Source organism: Chiroxiphia lanceolata, chromosome 12, assembly GCF_009829145.1.
Source record: "Chiroxiphia lanceolata isolate bChiLan1 chromosome 12, bChiLan1.pri, whole genome shotgun sequence".
Taxonomy (NCBI): domain Eukaryota; kingdom Metazoa; phylum Chordata; class Aves; order Passeriformes; family Pipridae; genus Chiroxiphia; species Chiroxiphia lanceolata.
In genome coordinates this window covers 18,661,914-18,679,770 of record NC_045648.1, presented here as the reverse complement: position 1 = coordinate 18,679,770, position 17,857 = coordinate 18,661,914, and the positions used below count along the sequence as shown (strand labels likewise).

General features: G+C 44.7%; 2 protein-coding genes across 2 annotated transcripts; both read left to right on the top strand.

Moving 5' to 3' along the window:
• The first annotated feature begins 1,056 nt into the window (after positions 1-1,056).
• HYKK (hydroxylysine kinase) lies at positions 1,057-12,627 on the top strand. Its single transcript, XM_032700600.1, is given in 16 exon segments — positions 1,057-1,069; positions 1,684-1,775; positions 2,049-2,078; positions 2,081-2,398; positions 3,153-3,289; positions 5,586-5,769; positions 6,399-6,707; positions 6,710-7,135; positions 7,730-7,817; positions 7,989-8,031; positions 8,801-8,963; positions 10,247-10,324; positions 10,549-10,637; positions 11,460-11,588; positions 11,804-11,927; positions 12,223-12,627. Coding segments are annotated over 6 exon segments (1,140 nt in total). The 5' UTR covers positions 1,057-1,069; positions 1,684-1,775; positions 2,049-2,053; the 3' UTR covers positions 6,877-7,135; positions 7,730-7,817; positions 7,989-8,031; positions 8,801-8,963; positions 10,247-10,324; positions 10,549-10,637; positions 11,460-11,588; positions 11,804-11,927; positions 12,223-12,627.
• Positions 7,730-12,629, top strand: PSMA4 (proteasome 20S subunit alpha 4). Its single transcript, XM_032700601.1, is given in 10 exon segments — positions 7,730-7,817; positions 7,989-8,031; positions 8,801-8,963; positions 10,247-10,324; positions 10,549-10,645; positions 11,445-11,498; positions 11,500-11,560; positions 11,563-11,588; positions 11,804-11,927; positions 12,223-12,629. Coding segments are annotated over 10 exon segments (810 nt in total). The 5' UTR covers positions 7,730-7,814; the 3' UTR covers positions 12,384-12,629.
• The last annotated feature ends 5,228 nt before the right edge of the window (positions 12,630-17,857 follow it).

Genomic DNA, 17,857 nt, shown 5'->3' with positions numbered 1-17,857 from the left:
CTTACCTTCCCAAACCTTCCCTTACCTTCCCAAACCTTCCCCTACCTTCCCTTACCTTCCCAAACCTTCCCAAACCTTCCCTTACCTTCCCAAACCTTCCCCTACCTTCCCCTACCTTCCCCTACCTTCCCTTACCTTCCCAAACCTTCCCTTACCTTCCCTTACCTTCCCAAACCTTCCCTTACCTTCCCTTACCTTCCCAAACCTTCCCCTACCTTCCCTTACCTTCCCTTACCTTCCCTTACCTTCCCAAACCTTCCCTTACCTTCCCTTACCTTCCCAAACCTTCCCTTACCTTCCCTTACCTTCCCTTACCTTCCCTTACCTTCCCTTCCCTTCCCTTACCTTCCCTTACCTTCCCAAACCTTCCCTTACCTTCCCAAACCTTCCCTTACCTTCCCTTACCTTCCCAAACCTTCCCTTACCTTCCCAAACCTTCCCTTACCTTCCCTTACCTTCCCAAACCTTCCCTTACCTTCCCAAACCTTCCCTTACCTTCCCTTACCTTCCCTTACCTTCCCTTACCTTCCCTTCCCTTCCCTTCCCAAACCTTCCCCAACCTTCCCAACCTTCCCAACCTTCCCCTACCTTCCCATACCTTCCCTTACCTTCCCAAACCTTCCCTACCTTCCCAAACCTTCCCAAACCTTCCCTTCCCATCCCTTCCCTTCCCCAACCTTCCCAACCTTCCCCAACCAACCTTCCCAACCTTCCCCTTCCCCAACCTTCCCAACCTTCCCGTTCGTGCTGTTGGACAACAAGCGCCGTGCCTGGGGCTTAGCTCCGGGCAGCGGGAGGAAGGGGAGGCGCGGCCGGGGAGGCTCCTGCTGTCCCGGCTCTCCCCGGGCCCTGCGCAGGAGCCTCCCCGGCCGCGCCTCCCCTTCCTCCCGCGGGTGCCGGGGACGTTGGGGAGCGAGGGCTGGGCTGGCGAGGCCCCCCCCGGGCCGGGCAAAGGTTGGCGGCGCTCCCGCCGAGTCCAAGGGTTGGTTGCTCGTCTCGTCTCCGGGGAAGAGGCGAGCTCGGGATCCCCGCGGCTGCGCTGCTGAGAGAGGGGGAGCGAGCGTCTGTCTTGCAGGTCTGTGCTGCCTCTTCTTAACGCGGGGGATTTGGAAGTGTGATGAATGGAAACCCAGAGTCGCTTGATTTTCAGTTAGAATTTATTATATGATAAAAGCAAGTTCAGCGCTGGGTGATCAAGGAGGGCGTTTCAGCAACTCCCAACGCCTGTCACACCCAAAGAAGAAGTTGTTCTACATTTATTTCCAGCTAATTCATGAATATTCATTATGCATAAATTACACATTATTAAGTCATACATTCAACAGATGCTTTTTCGTAGACAAGAATGTTATCTATAAGTGTCCATAATATGTCAAGTCAGACATTCAGCAGCTTGTTATGTATATAAAGTTATAAATTTTTAAGAAAGGTGCTATTATCTAGCTAACTAAACAAAATTCCTTCACTATAATCTTGCACAAGGTAAAAGGGAGGTAACTTGTTTTATCTCTTTACAGGGGCCCAATTAAGTTTTACAATTTGTTTTTCTTTTCTCTCCAGTCATATTGACCTTTACACGATTTTCTTTAATTAGCCCAATCATTTTCTCAGTTTACACAGAAGGCCGTGGCCAAGCACAAAGGTTTAAATTGCTTTAACGTTAGGATTTACTAAAATAGTTCTTGTCTTTCGCAGGCGTGAATTCGGAACTTCCTGGTCAGGGATTCAGCAGCTCTGCTCCTTAGGAAATCATTCCTATCTATCGACAGCACCAGGTCAGGCTGCTCCTAGAAACGAGCTGATAAAAGTGCTCCCAGTTAATAAGCTTTCGGTGTCGGCTGGTTCTGAGCAGATGTAGTGCATCGCTCCAGGAGTCTTTCCTTGGGGGAGTGCAGCCTAAGCAGTTGATGAGCTGTGATGTAAAACCTGGGCTGGCTTGGTGGCTTTTCTTTGGGAACCCTCCTCCAGTAGCTGGATGCATTTTGTTGCAGTAATTAACTGCTTCTGATGTCAGAGTACAGATCATCCAGCTTCTCTTTTTCTCCTAGAGACCATGTCTTCTGGAAATGACTGTCCACCCAGACTGTCACCAAACCAGCGCTGAGTGAGAAAGAAGCAGCTGAGTTGGTTGACAGGGTGTTTGGATTAAATGTGTCTTGGCTGAGGCCGCTCCCCAGCTACGACGATCAGAACTTCCACGTGCGTGTCTCGGGAAACGGCACCGGGGCTGAAGGTGCCCATGAGTATGTCCTCAAAATCACCAACTCGGCTGACAGCCAGGAGCCTGAGCTCATCCAAGTGCAGACCCAGGCCATGATGTTTCTCAGTGCTGAAGGCTTTCCTTCAGCTACTCCTTATCTCACAAAAGATGGTTCCATAATGTCTCTGGTGTCGAGAGGTGAGCAATTGCCAGCACCTTTGCTGCCCCACCCTTAGCTCAGCAGGAGCTTGTGTGTGGCACCCTGGGTAGGTACCAAAAAAACCTCTGGGCTTTTTTTAAATATTAGGGGATATGTGTCAGGTGACCTGCATTCCACCCATAATAGTCCAAACTTAAAATACGAGAAGCCAAGCAACTCAAAGTAATAATTAACTATGAAAACACTTAGGAAATCACTTCAATATAATGAATTGGATAAAACATTTATATGACATGTCCATGCACAAGAAAAGGAAAAAACCACCTCATTGACTAAGTGATGCTTGAAATTATTTGCCTACAGAATGGTGTAAAATACAGTTCTAACCCATCTATGAATCCACAACAAATTGCTTTGACAGTGCTAAGAAGAAAGATTGTGTTGACATTTGGTTTATACTGTCACTGTAACCTTCATGCAAAATCTGAGATTCCCGAGACCTCCTGTTCTGCTGCAAAGCTGTCAGGGGGTGAGTGTGGGCACTGGAGGAACCCTGATGTTGGCAGAGTCGGTCCCAAGCACAAGGGCTTGAAATCCAGCATAGATTGCAAGTGTGTTGAGGTTTCAACATCACTGTACAACACCCTGGTAAATCAAATCTTTGCATACAATCTGTTTTGTCAGCTACATCTGGCGACTCTTACACTGAGATAAACCTTTTTTGCCTCTTGCATTAACCGATACTCAGTAGCACATATGGAAGCGACTGACAGGTCTGTCCTTGCTTGTCAGATCCTGGGAACCAGAAGCACATGGTCAGACTGCTGAGCTACCTGCCAGGAACGCCGGTAGCCAGAATTGCCACCAGTGCCCAGCTCCTGTATGAGATCGGTAAACTGGCTGCCAGCCTGGACAAAGCGCTCGCAGAGGTGAGTTCCCATCTGCAGCCTCAGACTCATTTCTTCCTGAATGTCCCCTCAGCGTTGGTTCTTGTGCTCTGCCTACTCTCCTGGGCTGCCAAATGCAGGCTGGGGAATGCAGATGTCACTGACTCCTCCCTCAGTATCAGCTCCAAGCTGGGCTGCTAAAGCCTCTCCCCGCTACAGGACCAGTGATGAGGTACTGATACTCTTGCAGTGCATTCTTGTACCACCTACTGGGAGACAAGGATTTCCTTTTGCTTACGCCAAGCTCACCTGCTCAGTGTCTCAAACCTGGCAAATAAGGAGAGTGAACTCGAGGGCACTCACATTAGAAGCAGGTCAAGCTTGTTTTGAAGGATTTTTGTGTAGTGCACAGCTGGCTGGATCCATTACTTCGAATTCCTTTTGACTGGTGCCTTTCTCCTGGTCGTTAGCCCTGTGACCATCTAACACTGGTAGCAGCTGGTTCCTTCCCTACAGTGCCAGCTGTGCCAACAAACAGAGGTCTCTGACACTTCTCATTTGCACTGCTACCACTCAGTCTTAATGCAAAGTTAGTTCTTCCTTTACTCTGTAATTATACAGGATAATAAAGGTGATAAATCAGCCAGTAATTAAGTTTGATACATAAAAGAACTCTTGCATTATTTATTGCCTTTCATTAACCTTTCCTTCTCATGTTCTGACTGCTAGCTTCAGACAATTATGAAATGTGAATTGCCAGCTTTACTAACCACATTCTTAAATTACAAAACCATTTTTCAATTGGGAAAGATAACTTACAGTTGCCTTCTGGCACACTGGTCACACTCTTATAATGCGATTAAAACAATTTATTAGGCAAGCTGGTCTCAAAATAAGCCTGTGACTGATTCTGCCAAGGAGGAAGTACTTGATGAGAAAGCAAATTCTGAGGGGAAAAGGCTCTTTATGCCCTTAACATATGGATTATCATCTACCCAGGCTTGTCATTTAAAAGAAAGCAAATTACAATAATTCTTGTCAAAACTTCAAAATGTCGTTGGCACTAAAAATAATACCTGAGGTATTAAGTTTCCTGACGACAGACCAGAAAGTACAGCCTGTCTTTTTTACCCAGTTAATTTACTTTATCACCTTGACAGCAAAGCAACATGCCATGCTTTGTTTTGTGCCCCAGATGTACTGCACCCCCTTCTCTGTTTGGCTCAGATGTGCCTCGCAGCCCCTAAGTGGAAATGAGTTTATGGCTGACCTTCTAAGGCTCGGCAGTAAGGAGGGCTCATGACTTACCACCCTCACCAGCTTCATGACTTACACCCTTACCAGCTTCATGACTTACCACCTTCCTCCCCGTGTGGCTTTCCACAGCAGTAGGGATCCTGTACTGTGATTTGGTTTAGGCTCTATGATGTTCCTTGTTCACACACGGGCTGTTTTGACTATCATTTAGTGATTGTTAAGAGCCTTAATTACAAGCATAGTTTTTTATTTTTTTTTTTTTTTTTTAAGAAGCAGCCAGCTGTTCTCATGGGAAGTCTTTTTATTTGCCCTATGCACTGGTGAAATCTGGCCCACAGTCCACCCTAATAAGCATTTGAGGAGTGCAGGTGTGGGGTGTGCAGTGGGAGAAATGCTTTTCCTCTCTGGGTGCCTTTTCCAAACCACCTTTTCCATTGCTGGTAAGAGAGAGGTTAAGGACCTTGTTTGTTTAAAATAGCGAGCTGGTTGTACAGAGACAAATTCCCATAAGAATGAAGTCATGGTCAGTGTCTCCATGAAGGACTCTGTCCCCAGGGGTTTTCACACCCCAGCTGTTCCTAAGGCTTGTCCCCAGAAGCTGCCACCTTTAAAAGCATGGAGTGTGGCTGTTCCAGCATGCTGGCAGGTTTTGTGTCTCTTCTGCCCTGACATCTTTCTGCAGTGCCAGCTGTGCAGCGGGGCTCTGCCAGCCTGGGGCTCTGCCAGCCTGGGGCTCTGCCAGCCTGGGGCTCTGCCTTGGCAAGGCCTCAAAGTCCCTACATCCCGTCACGCTATGGACAGTCAACAGCAATTTCAGATTATTTAAGTGACAAATGACCTAATATAATCTTTACCTAAACCATGGAAAAAACAACATTCAGGCTGTGTGTAGATACTAAGATGCTTGCCTTAATCATTTTTCAGGTTATTCTTTTACTTGATGCAAAGCAATAGTGCAAGTAATGGTGCTTTTCAGTGAGTCTCATTAGAAACCTCTTAATAGGGGCTTTGAATCAAGCCCTTTAATCACAAACCCAGCATTTCTACTTATGGCCTGTTTTATTGTGTGCTTTTTCCAAAGAAATTCCATCATCCATCAGTAAAAAGTCTGCATCGAGGTCAGTTCATTTGGAACCTGGCAAATGTTCCTCTTCTAGAGCAGTACATTTATGCCTTGGGCCAGAACAAATACCGTGCAGTTGTGGAACAAGTTATTGAGCAGTTTAAAGGGAAAGTGATACCCAAGCTAAGCAGTTTTCGAGCCTGTGAGTATTTTGTTCTCATTTTAATTATGTTGAAATGAGACACAGAAAATTCTTTCAGGAGTTTGGGTCTGTGTAGAAGGCAAAAATGGGCAAACATTGTGCTGAATGGACACAGCATCTGTAAGCCAGGAGGAATGTGCTGTCCAGGGTCAGGGTCAGTTCCTTTCTGCTGAGTTTGCTTCCAGTTAAGGTGATGATTTTCTGCTGTTGTATCAGCTTACTGAGTATTATGAGTGCACCTCTTCCTTTCATAAAGGCCTAGATAAGTACTTAATCATACTTTTGGAATTCTGCTCGCATTGATCTCGATGACAATGTGACAAGTTTATAGTTGGAAGCTGCTACTGTGTATTTGGAAAACATGTAGCATATCACAGGTGGTATCAGACCAGTCAGATCTTGAAACACTCCCTCCATCCACTGCCGTCAGTGCCGTGGAGGTTCCTGGGCAGCTGTAAAGGTGTGAAAGGCACCTCCTGATACTGCAGGGGACTCGTGCGGTTTTGTAGTTGAGTGTTAGTTTGAGCCTCTATGCATCTTCTTAAAGCTCTTCCACTGAGAAATATGGGGGGGAAGAAGTTAAATTCTGCTGCTTATTAATTATTAAGTACTGTTTCTCCTGTGCTTAGGTATCAATCATGGAGATCTTAATGACCACAACATCCTAGTAGACTGCAGTTCTGCTTCCCTGGAGAACCCCCAGTACAGAGTGTCGGGCATCCTGGACTTCAGCGACATGAGCTATGGGTATTACGTGTTTGAGGTCGCCATAGCCATCATGTACATGATGATCGAGAGCCCAGACCCTCTGGGCGTTGGGGGGCATGTTCTGGCGGGGTTCGAGAGCGTGGTGCCGCTCACGGCTGAGGAGAGAGGGGCCCTGTTCCTCCTGGTGAGCGGCAGGTTCGCGCAGTCGCTCGTCATCGCCGCCCACCGGCTCTGCTCTACCCGGAGAACAAGGAGTACGTCATGATCACGGCCAAAACCGGCTGGAAACACTTAATGACAATGTTTGAGCTGGGCCAGGAAGCGGTGGAGAAGAAATGGTTTGAGACTGCCCAGGCGTACACGCACCGCACACCTGCCCCGCTGGTCGGTGGCTGTTGAGGTGTCACTGGCAGTGACACTGGACCAAATAAAGGCAATAAAGTGGGCGCTGCCTGGACTGGATGGGACTTGTTTGCAGGCAGGGGTGGGAACTGGGCTTGGTCTGCCTTCCCCAGGGGCTGTGGCCATTTCTCGCCCTCACAGCAAAGTGTGCCCGTTACTGACCCTCGGGGCACAGCTGTGGCTGTTATTGGCAGGAGTGTGGCTGTCACTGACCGTCAGGGCGGGGGTATGGCCGTTCCTGACCCTCAGGGCACAGGTATGGCCCCCTCACTCTCAGGGCAGGGTTGTGGCCGTCCCTGCCCTCAGGGCCGTCCCGCCCCGTCCCGCCGGCCCCGCCCCGCGCACGGCAGGGAAGGGCACAGGCCCCGCCCCGGCCCGGCGCGCGGCACCGCGCAGGCGCGGCGGCCATTTCCGAGGCGGCGGTGAAGGCTCGGGCGCGGCCGCAGCGCCCGGTTCGTGCCGCGGGACGGGACCCGCCGCCCCCGCCCGGCCCAGCGGCTCCTCTCCGGCCTCGTGAGTGAGGGCGGGCGGCGGGCGGGCTGGGGGGTGCGGGGCGCGGCCCTGCGCTGCGCGGGGGGCGGCGAGGCCCTGGCGTTCCGCCGCGCTGAGGATGACTGTGCAGTGCGGGCGGGCGGCAGCGCCCTCTGGGGCCGGGCCGGGGGCGCTCGGTGACGGTGGCGGTTCACGTGTCCCGTGTTCCCCCGCAGGCCCGGTGCCGTTTACGGCCCTGTTCCCCCCAGGCCCGGTGCCGGTTCCTGTGCCTTCCCGCTTCACGTCCCTGTTTTCCCTCGTAGGCCCGGTGCCGGTTCCTGTGCCCGTTCTCACTTCACGTCCCTGTGTTCCTCTGCAGGCCCGGTGCCGGTTCCTGTGCCCGTTCCACTTCACGTCCCTGTGTTCCCTCGTAGGCCCGCTGCCCGCGGCGCGTCCCCGGCACGATGGTGAGTGACCCCCTCTCCCGGGGCTCTGCGGGGCGCGGTGCTGCCGAGTCACGGCCCGGGCGGTCAGAGCGGCCCCGCTCCCCGGCTGGTTGGGTCTGTTCTGTCACACGGGGACTTGGAGGGTTGGTGACGAGGGACTGACGGTACTCACTGGGCTATTGCTTTTTACAGTCTCGAAGATATGACTCCAGAACTACCATATTTTCTCCTGAAGGTATTTTTTAACTCCACACTTTCAAGTAAACTCTGACTGCTCTATTCATCTTCTCACTTGCATGAAGGTTGGTTGTTTATAGCATGTTTCCATCTGTGTATGAGTTAGAGAAATCATATTTACCCAGTATAAGTAGCACCCAGTTCTGTAAGGACACCAAGGGTCCGAAGTGGACATTTTCAAATTCATTCTGACTGAAGCAATAATAAACCCTTTTCCCATTAGTGAGTAATATCACCTGCCACGTTTTGAAATAATTATTTATCTTTTATTTGATATGGGTGGATTTTGTCACTGTTCCCTAAGACTGGACAATATCCTGCTGGTGCAGGATATTGATAGATAACCTCTCCTTGTTATTCTTACACATGCTGAAACAAGTGTTTGCACACCATATTTTCCTATTTCTTAGATGGAGGAACTCAAAAAGTTCATTATCAGATATTTTCTTTGATTATTGAAAATCCATTTTGGCTTATTTTGCTGCAGTAGAGACTTCTCTAGTTTTGTTTTTTAAATTTTTTTCAAGAAAGGGTATTTTCCCCATTTTTGGATTTTGCTTCTCTGATTCCTTCCTCCTGTTCAACCTGTTAATTTACTATCAACTGCTAATAGACTGGAGAAGTAAGAGCAGGTTGTATCATGAGCATCTGCCGGATTCTTGCAAGTCCAAGTCACCGTGTGAACTTGGTGGTTTTCAGTGTCACCGTGTGAACTTGGTGTTTTTCGGTGTTGTTTTTTGACATTACGAATTGAAACCCTCTGCCAGGTCGCCTGTACCAGGTGGAATATGCGATGGAAGCCATTGGACATGCGGGCACTTGCCTGGGAATTCTGGCAAACGATGGAGTCCTGCTGGCAGCAGAGAGACGCAACATCCACAAGCTGCTCGATGAAGTGTTTTTCTCAGAGAAAATATACAAACTTAATGAGTAAGTTGAAATGATGATCAAACGTCCAGTGATGTCATTAGTAACAAAACACTGACTAGCACATAAGCTGCTTTTATTTAATTTGAAGTGTTTACAATCTTTTTGTTTGGTGTTTTAGACAAGTATGACTGTTCTGTCGTTGCTCACTTTAGTAGTTCTCCTTCTAAAGCAGAAATATTGCTGGGTTTGGGGTCTTTTTTATCTCTAGGAGAATTTTCCAGGTGGAATAGCCTGTTTGTTGTGCTGTGCCATACAAGGTAATGGTATTGCAGCAGTTCAGAAAATTGGGAATTCTGTTTTACAAAGTACCATTGGGGGGCAGAATGAAGAATGCACACAAGAACTACCATGCTACTCCCAGTCAGTATCCTCCTCTGAGTCTTTGTTTTCTTTGGTGACTCAAAGAGAACAAGATTATTGGATGTCTTAGGCTTCTTTGCCAGAATTGATACATCTCCCAATTACAACTTCCATTTTAGTTCTCTGGAAATTAAATTTGGGATGTCACAGCAAAGATTATTACAGATTATGCTTTCTTGCCTGTAAGGGAGGTAGAGCTTCATCCTTGCTGGAGGGTGCACATGAAACACAAATAGTTTTTCATCCTGTCAGCCTCCCATTCTGTGTGGATCGTGAAGGCAGTTAGAACAGTGGGAAGCACTGGATTTTAGAGGGGGCAGTGTAACAGTGCACTGGAGCAGTCCCTAGAACAGCCCTTCCATCTTCTGGGAAATTCCTAATTTCACAAATCCTTCTTGGGTAATAAAAGCTTTGTAGCAACATCAGGTGGGCTAAAGAGCTCTTAATTTAAGAGCTAACAAAACAATCAAGGATGTGAAGTGCTTGGTTTTGTCAGGGTCATATCCAGAGCACTGAGTTTCAGTGACACAGATGCCGTGTGTCAGCCAGCAGCTCCCACTGGAGGCCTGTCACACCCATGTGGTTCCACGTCAGGGGCCTCCTGAGGGGCACCTCCATGTACCTGATGGCTCTTGTAAAGCCACCTGGCACCTGATCATCTTTGGCACGACCCTCTTCTCAGAACTCTCTGTGTGAGTAACGTGCTGACTCACTCACATTCGCTGTCCAGCTCTGCTCTCAGGAAAGGTTACTGAGATTTTTGGTGTACCCCAAAGGCAGGAGCTGATGAACCTGGTTTATGTGGCAGCTATGTAGTTTTGATCAGAAAAGCCTTGACAGAAGGTGTTGTGCTTAGAGCCCTGTGTGAAGGTGTGACTGTTGGCTGGAGATGGGTGGGAGTTCAGTCTGTGCTTCCATTGCAGGGACATGGCTTGCAGCGTTGCAGGAATTACTTCAGATGCCAATGTTCTCACCAACGAGCTGCGGCTGATTGCTCAGAGGTGGGTCTGCTGGTAGTTAACATGTTTTACTTGCCTGCCCTGTCCCATTCAGTTCCCTGCACGTTAAATCAAAATGAACGTGCCTTTAGTAGATCAGTAGATTGAAATAGAACAGCTAGATCAAAGGGGCTCTAACTTGGGAACTTGTTTCCTCTTAAATGTTGTACAGGATACTGTTAGCAAAACCAGTTTTGAAAACCGTTTTTTCTCCTCTTTGATATTAGGTATTTGTTACAATATCAAGAGCCCATTCCTTGTGAGCAACTAGTAACAGCACTGTGTGATATCAAGCAGGCTTACACACAGTTTGGAGGTAACGAAGTGTGATGAGTCATTGTGTTATTAAATGTCTAAGGAACAATTCTCTGACATAATATGAAAGATCTAAATCTCTGGACAGTTCTACTGAATTCTTCTCTTAACAAGTTGTACTGAGAAAAACAATAGCCTAATTTAAGAGGGGAATGGGTAGTCATGGTTACTGCTTTGCTGCTGAAGGTGCTACTTTTATGATTGGGAAATGGATGGCTCAGATGCCAGGCCATTGCACAGAATGCTTTGAGTGCTCTTGTATTTAATCAGTGCCTTCAAAAGACCAGTAGAGAATTGTTTGATAGGCAGCTTTTCAATGTTTGGGGCCCACCCAAAATGTAACACTTCAAAAATACTATTTCTGTGGCTCAAGCAACATGTCAGAGAACGAGGTTGTCTTGTTCCTTAGTATGTGAACATTAGTATGTAGTTCTCTGTTTCTACATATATGTAGTGTGAAAGAAATTACCTTTGTGTGTACTTGGCTGTTGGACACCTGTTAAGTTAAAGCACTGTTAACAGCTAAGCTACATGCTTTAAATACTTCAAGTTTGATTGTAAAGTCCTGAGATGATAAATTACAATTTGTGGGAGACGGAAATGAGTGTCTCTTAGGGTTAAAATGGAATAAACCTCTGCTGCCCCCACCCCACGACTTAGAAAGAATGCTGGCATGCTTATCTCAGGCAACAGAAGTGCAGAACTGTCTGTCAAATCCAAGTTCACAGGATTAGATTTGGAAAAAGAAATCAAAGAAAATAATTGTCACTCATGACCAATCTTGTTACTAAATGTAGATTGCTAATAGCCTTCTTTCCAACAGGAAACGTCCTTTTGTGTGTCATTGCTCTATATTGGCTGGGGATAAGCATTATGGATTTCAGCTGTATCAAAGTGATCCTAGTTGGAAAGTTGGAGGCTGGAAGCTACGTGCATTGGGAATAACAGTGCCGTAAGTTCTGGGGTTTTTTCTTCTCAAAAAACAAGGAAAAAGGTGTGAATTGCACTGTACTAATTAAACTGAGTTGTTGATTGCTGGTGCAGAAGAGATTTACAGGTAATTTTAGCAATGCTGTCCTTACTCATGTATTGATACTATCTGCCAAAAAGCCCAGCAGTTTGGTTGATTGCCCAAAGATACCTTTTTAATTTCTGTCAAATTTACAGGCAGCTGTGTCAATGCTAAAGCAGGACTACAAAGAAGGAGAAATGACCCTAAAGACTGCACTGGCAGTGGCCATCAAGGTCCTGAACAAAACCATGGATGTTAGCAAGCTCTCTGCAGAGAAAGGTGAGCTCCTGCAGTGACACAGTGAAGGCACATGCTCTAGGTGTGGGTTGTTGGCCCTTTTGTCATGCAGGGTAGGGGTGACACAGCCAGGTGTGTGGTCTGGGAGGAGAGGTCTCTGCAGAGGTGAGGCTGGTGTGCTCTGTGTGCTCTGCCTGCAGTCAGGCTGCTGGCAGGGGGAGGACAGGAGCCTTCTGCTTCCCTGTCCCTGGTGATCCCAAAGCTCGTGCGGCTCCCTCTGCTGATCCTGTGACCCGCAGGACAGAATGTAACGCGCTGTCTGTTCCATGTGTTTCAGTTGAAATTGCAACACTGACAAGAGAGAACGGAAAGACAGTGATAAGGGTTCTGAAGCAAAAGGAGGTGGAACAATTGATTAAACAACATGAGGAGGAGGAAGCGAAAGCTGAACGTGAAAAGAAGGAAAAGGAACAAAAAGAGAAGGATAATAGAGTATGAAATCAAGTGTTCTCTAGATATAAAGGACCTGCTTCAGTAAAAGATAAGCTGGATTTCTTGTCTGGTAGAATGCCTACAACTACGCCATGGAGGACCAGGAATTACTTTTGATGAACCAGGTCCTTAATCATCATTTAGATAATTAGTTTACTGCTCCTTACATTGACCAATAATTGCTTTAATTCTTGAACACACTATTTCTTTCATCTTCTATTTTTATTATGGATAAAATTTAAGAAGAATAGCGATGGGTGTCTTTATTTCCTTAGTAATGCCTGGATATGCACATCTTGAGGAATTTATTTCGCTTTAAAAACCATTAAACAAGGTGTATGTAGCTGGTAAAGAACAAATATGGTGTTAGAATTGTTAGAATTTTGTGTGTTGTGTGGGTTTTCCTTTTAAGGTAGTGAAAAGAGCTCCATAGTTTGAGAAGGTCATTTCACAAATACAGAATTAAAGTGTGCTGGCATGCCAAGTTTTAGTTTTGGCCTATTTTGTTCTATACAGGCTCTGTCAAACTGATGGTCTTGCAAGCAGTAGTGTTTTAAAAATGCCCTGTAGCAAATGTGTTCAGTTTATCATAGCCTTCACCAGTGCATGTGTTTTCTAAGAAATTAATCATACACACGAGCTGTATTCACACAAAACTAGAAAGAACATTTTACAAAGGCCATGTGAAAATGTTAATCTATCTTGTCAGAATAAAAATAGGTAAATAAAAGAGTGCATGATTTTAGGCCATGTTGACTATTTCACATTTATCCTGAAAGAAAGTTGAGATGTTTATGTTTAGCTTAGTGTTGCTGATACTTCCCCAGAGAATTTGGTTCCTTTTTCTGGCACAACAGCCTTAAAAGATACCAGTTAACAACCTGAGAAATCATAATGTTTGTGCATGAATTAGAAATTATATAATTTTTGTCCAGCTTGCCCCTGTACTGGAATGCAAGGAAGTGTACTTGCCAGATAAGCAAAAATCTCTTTTGAAAAAAAAATAGAGGAAATGAAAACAAGTTATTGAAAATTACTGTGCACCCTTTCAGATCTCAAAAGCAAAGTGAAAAGCATCAAGTGACCTGCTTAAATGTGAGGCCTTACTTGCTGAATTCCAGCTGTGACACTGGTGATCCAGCCCCTTTGTCCCCACCCTGGATTCTATGGATCTTGTAGCTTGGTTGGTTGGTTGGGAGTTTCACCCCAAAGGTTATGTGATGTGTACAGGAGGTGAATATGACCATTAAAGAAGCTGAAGTGAATCCATGCAGTGTTTTGTTGTTAATCCATCCCAGACGTTTTTGACTAAAATGTACTTTGTCAACATGGCCAGAAATGACCCTTCATCTCCACTGAACCCATTTTTGAGCTCGCTGCTGCGAGAGTCACTGTTGAGAGCAGAGGGAAGGGATCTGCCTTGAGGTGTCTGTGCTGCACCTGGTGCAGAGGCCCTGCACTCTGGCAGCCTCTGCAGGGACAGCAGGGCTGGCTGGGGGCTCTCTCCAGGCTGCAGGACCTGCTTGGTCATTCTCTACAGCTCAGTGCAGGCCAATGCTTTAGTCCTTTGTACTGAACTTAGACAGCACAATGGTTAATATTCAAATTTTACAGCCAGTAAAAAGTTGGACTGACTCTTATTTACAGCCTGTGCAACAGCAGGTCTTCCAAACTGACACAGGAATGGTGTTTCATGAGCCCTGAACAGTTGCAGACAACGTGCAACGGGTAAGATTCAATCTCCATCATAAAGGGTTGTATAAATACCCGAGCTCCATTTTTATGTAGAATTCCAGTGCTCGGTCTTTCTATTTTTTGATACCATGAATGCAATATGTCAGCATCTTTTGCAGATTTCTGGATCACTGATGATGATTATACAAGTGCTTGGAATATGCTCTTAAAACAGCAACGCCAAAATGGAGTTTTTTGTCTCACTTCTCAAAGATGACTTGCAACAAAATGTGATGGGCCTCCAGCAATGCTTTCTGTCTTTTGGGAAACCAGGAGAGCACCTGAGCTTGTGTTCCTCGATGTATAAGACCATTGCAAGGCAGTTTGTTCAGTGCAGTAGTGTAGTATTATAGATAGCTTAGGATATAGACTTATTGAATATTTTTTCGTAAATGCATCTTTTTCTAACAAAATGGGGATAATCTTTGTTTAAAGAACTACCATAGCATTCTTTGCCAAACACTGCATAATTTGCTGGTAAAGGAGAACTTTTAGATACTGTAATAACAAAAAAGTTGGAATGACTTAAATAATTTTCTGATCTGTACTCTATTAATGTCTTGAAGCAAAGAGCTGTGTAGTTACACTACGTTTTAAAAGATCTATTTATTTAAAGGTTTTGTTTAACCCAAGTAAAAGTAGTGTCAAGTACTTATGAGTATAATCTTTGAAACAGTAATTACCAATTTAATTTAAACCAAATCATCTCTCTCCGAGTGCCATTAATAGCTGATTGTGAGCTGAGCCTCAGTACTGCCTTGGAACAGGCAAGTAACTCCAGCTGGCACTCCTGCCCAAGTTGTACAGCAAAGTTCTCCTGAAATAATTTAATTTCTGATTTTTTTCTGCATTTGAAGCCTAGGGCAATAAGCAGATGCTGGGATCTTTCATGACTAGAATCTTCCTGAGCCTCCTTGCAAGTTCCTTACCTGTTCTTCCTAGAGATAAGAGCAGTGTTTGACTGCATTGGCCTATTGTGTTGAGTCTGGCTTGTGTGTTTAAACAAAAAAACCTAAAAAAAAATCACCACCATCTGTGCCTTTTCTGGGAGTGGTTTGGGGATAAGTCGTAAGAACAGAAAATGATTCTGGCGATACATTGAGGTATCTTTGCTAATCAAAAGATCTTCCTGTTCTTTGTATTTTTTTTGGTTGTACGTAGTGTTTACGTAGAGTTTACAGTGTATTACATAAATATTTCAAATATTTAGCTATTGCTGTGGCTTAAATGTTTTATCTTAACACCAGAACTTGTGTGGTGCTTGTGGAAGGTGGCAGATTTTTCAAATTAGGTAGAAGTATTTACTTGAAACTGTTTGCATATATGATGTTTGTAAACTTAAAAACTGGGGTAGCTTATATCTCACTTGAACTGCATGATAGAACTTGATAGGGGCAATATGCAAATATTCACAAATAGATTGTCCTAGAAATTGTAACGTGGTTTGTTATTCTAAGTAGCTTAAGAGGTAATGAAACTACCGCTTCTCCAGTGATATCTGTGCTGTCCTTGCATCTGTCAGTGTAAAAAGAGAGTTAGCTTGTTTTCTAGGTGACTGTATTCTGTTTCAAATAAAGTCAAACTTACTTCTAAGACTGCTTCTATATGACCTCCTTTAGGTATGCTTCCCTCTTCATCCAAATATTTGTGGTTACAAAGCACCTGAATTGAGATGAAGAGCTTCTGATGTTAAATTTGACAGCTGCCTCTGGTTTGTTATGGATTTCCTTCTGTCCATAACCTTAAAATTAGGACAATTCTTCTCCACTGCGTGAGAGAATGAATACATTAATGACTGCAGGGTGTTCAGGTGAATGGTTTTAGAGGCCACAGAACTGTGTGTGGTAACATAACAGAGCTGGGTGTATACAAGACATTAAGTCCAAGAAGTTGATGCACTTGGGTACTTCATACATGAGAGAAACTGTGTAGCTTCAGACTAGATGAGATTCTAGGACTTAAATGTCATTTCATTTTCTTAAAGAATATTTCCCATTACAGTTCTTCCGTAGTAAAAGCTGTCCTCATTTTCAGTTTTAATTGCCGTTATTTCTATTGCAACATGAAAAACCACTGAAGTAAACTCGATCTAAGGGTATCCTTCACTGCTTCAGCTGGAGAAAATTCAGCTTCACAAAGTTTTAGAAATTTTCTGATTTTAAATAGAGTAACCTGAAGCAGCTTGTATTTTTATCTGTGTTTAATTTGGCATTTGGCTTTCCAGTTAAAACTACTCTTCAGTGCACGTAAAAGCTGCCATCAGCCACTTTATTGCAGATTCTGAGAGCATACTTTAGTGGGGACCTTCAGATGTCACCTCCTGCAGACAAGGGCCCCTTTGAATAGACACCATTACTCATGTAACGGTGTTTAGGCTTTCACTTAATGACAAATACTAAACTTACATGCGGGTGTTAACATTTTACCTCCAAGCTCAAGCAGCAGGAGAAAACCACTGCTTATTTATAAGCTACTGTGTTTCTAAAACAGTAAGAATACAACATAATTAACATGTGCCAGATGACACGACATGAAATATTTAGCAAAAGTTGGGCATGTACCCGGACAGTTCAATCCTTTATATCTCACAGCATCTGTTTTGCCTGGTTAGGACCCAGCTGCACACAAATCCCCAGTTATGTAATAAAAACCAGTTTGCTGTGTCCTGCACGTTCGAGTGGCAGCTATTTCAACAACTGTTAACGAGACATGAAGGCTCTAAAAAACGCATTTACTGCAATGCACACACACTCTGCTAACAGAAACACAGATTTTACAACGATACCCTTATGTTAGAACACCAGGTGCAGTGCAGTGAATTGAACCAGTTGGTCATCAAAAACTACAGAGTTGCAATTTCGTACAAATATTGCCAAGGTAATTTTTGGAGCACTCAGAAACACCAGAACTCTTGTGTGTCACAAAAAGAAATAAAACAGCCTTCTTTGTGCCTTGCTTTGGGTAAAAACATGTTTTTTTTTATTTACTCTAAAATCTTGGGGCGACCACTGCAATACACACGAGCATTTCAAAATAGGAGTCGTGCTGCATCCTTTCACACATACATCTTTGATTGTGCAGGACGTGCACAAATGGATTCTCACTATATAAAAGGACCATATTTACTGCCGAGTATTCAATCAATAGGAGTGTGCTGCAAGAAACTACTGGGTAAGCAGCCTTTTCTGGGTGCTTGCACAGGCTGCATCGGTCTTGCACAGACATGCACACCCAAATGTGGCTGCAGGGTAAGATCATAACAGAAAAAACACAAGTTTTAAAAACTGAGGGATTAAATGCTCCATACTCTTGTTTCAGCCATTGAGAAGATTCACAGTTTATACAGAGAGATGCACTGTTTTTTCTGGAAAAGAATTTTGACAAACTGACAACACACTTAATGAAATTGCTACTTTGGGTAATGCTCATTTTAGCAAGGTATGAAGTTGCTAAAATTATTTGAATTAATCAGGACCTTATTAAATAAGGACCATTTTCCTGAGGAATATGGTATCTAGCACTTTTCATGTTGCAGCTGATTACACTTAAGCCACTTAGCCCTTATTTCCAAATCTTTTCTCTCTGTAAAATATTAATATCTCAGTATGTAAAAAATAGCATTGGTGCCAGTTGCTTCTGTTTTCTGTGGCAATGTGTACACCGTGCATTTCCATTAGGACGATTTAGGAAAAAATCATTAACTGAAGTTTCACAGTCTGCACTGAAGTTGTCTTTTGTAGCAGATT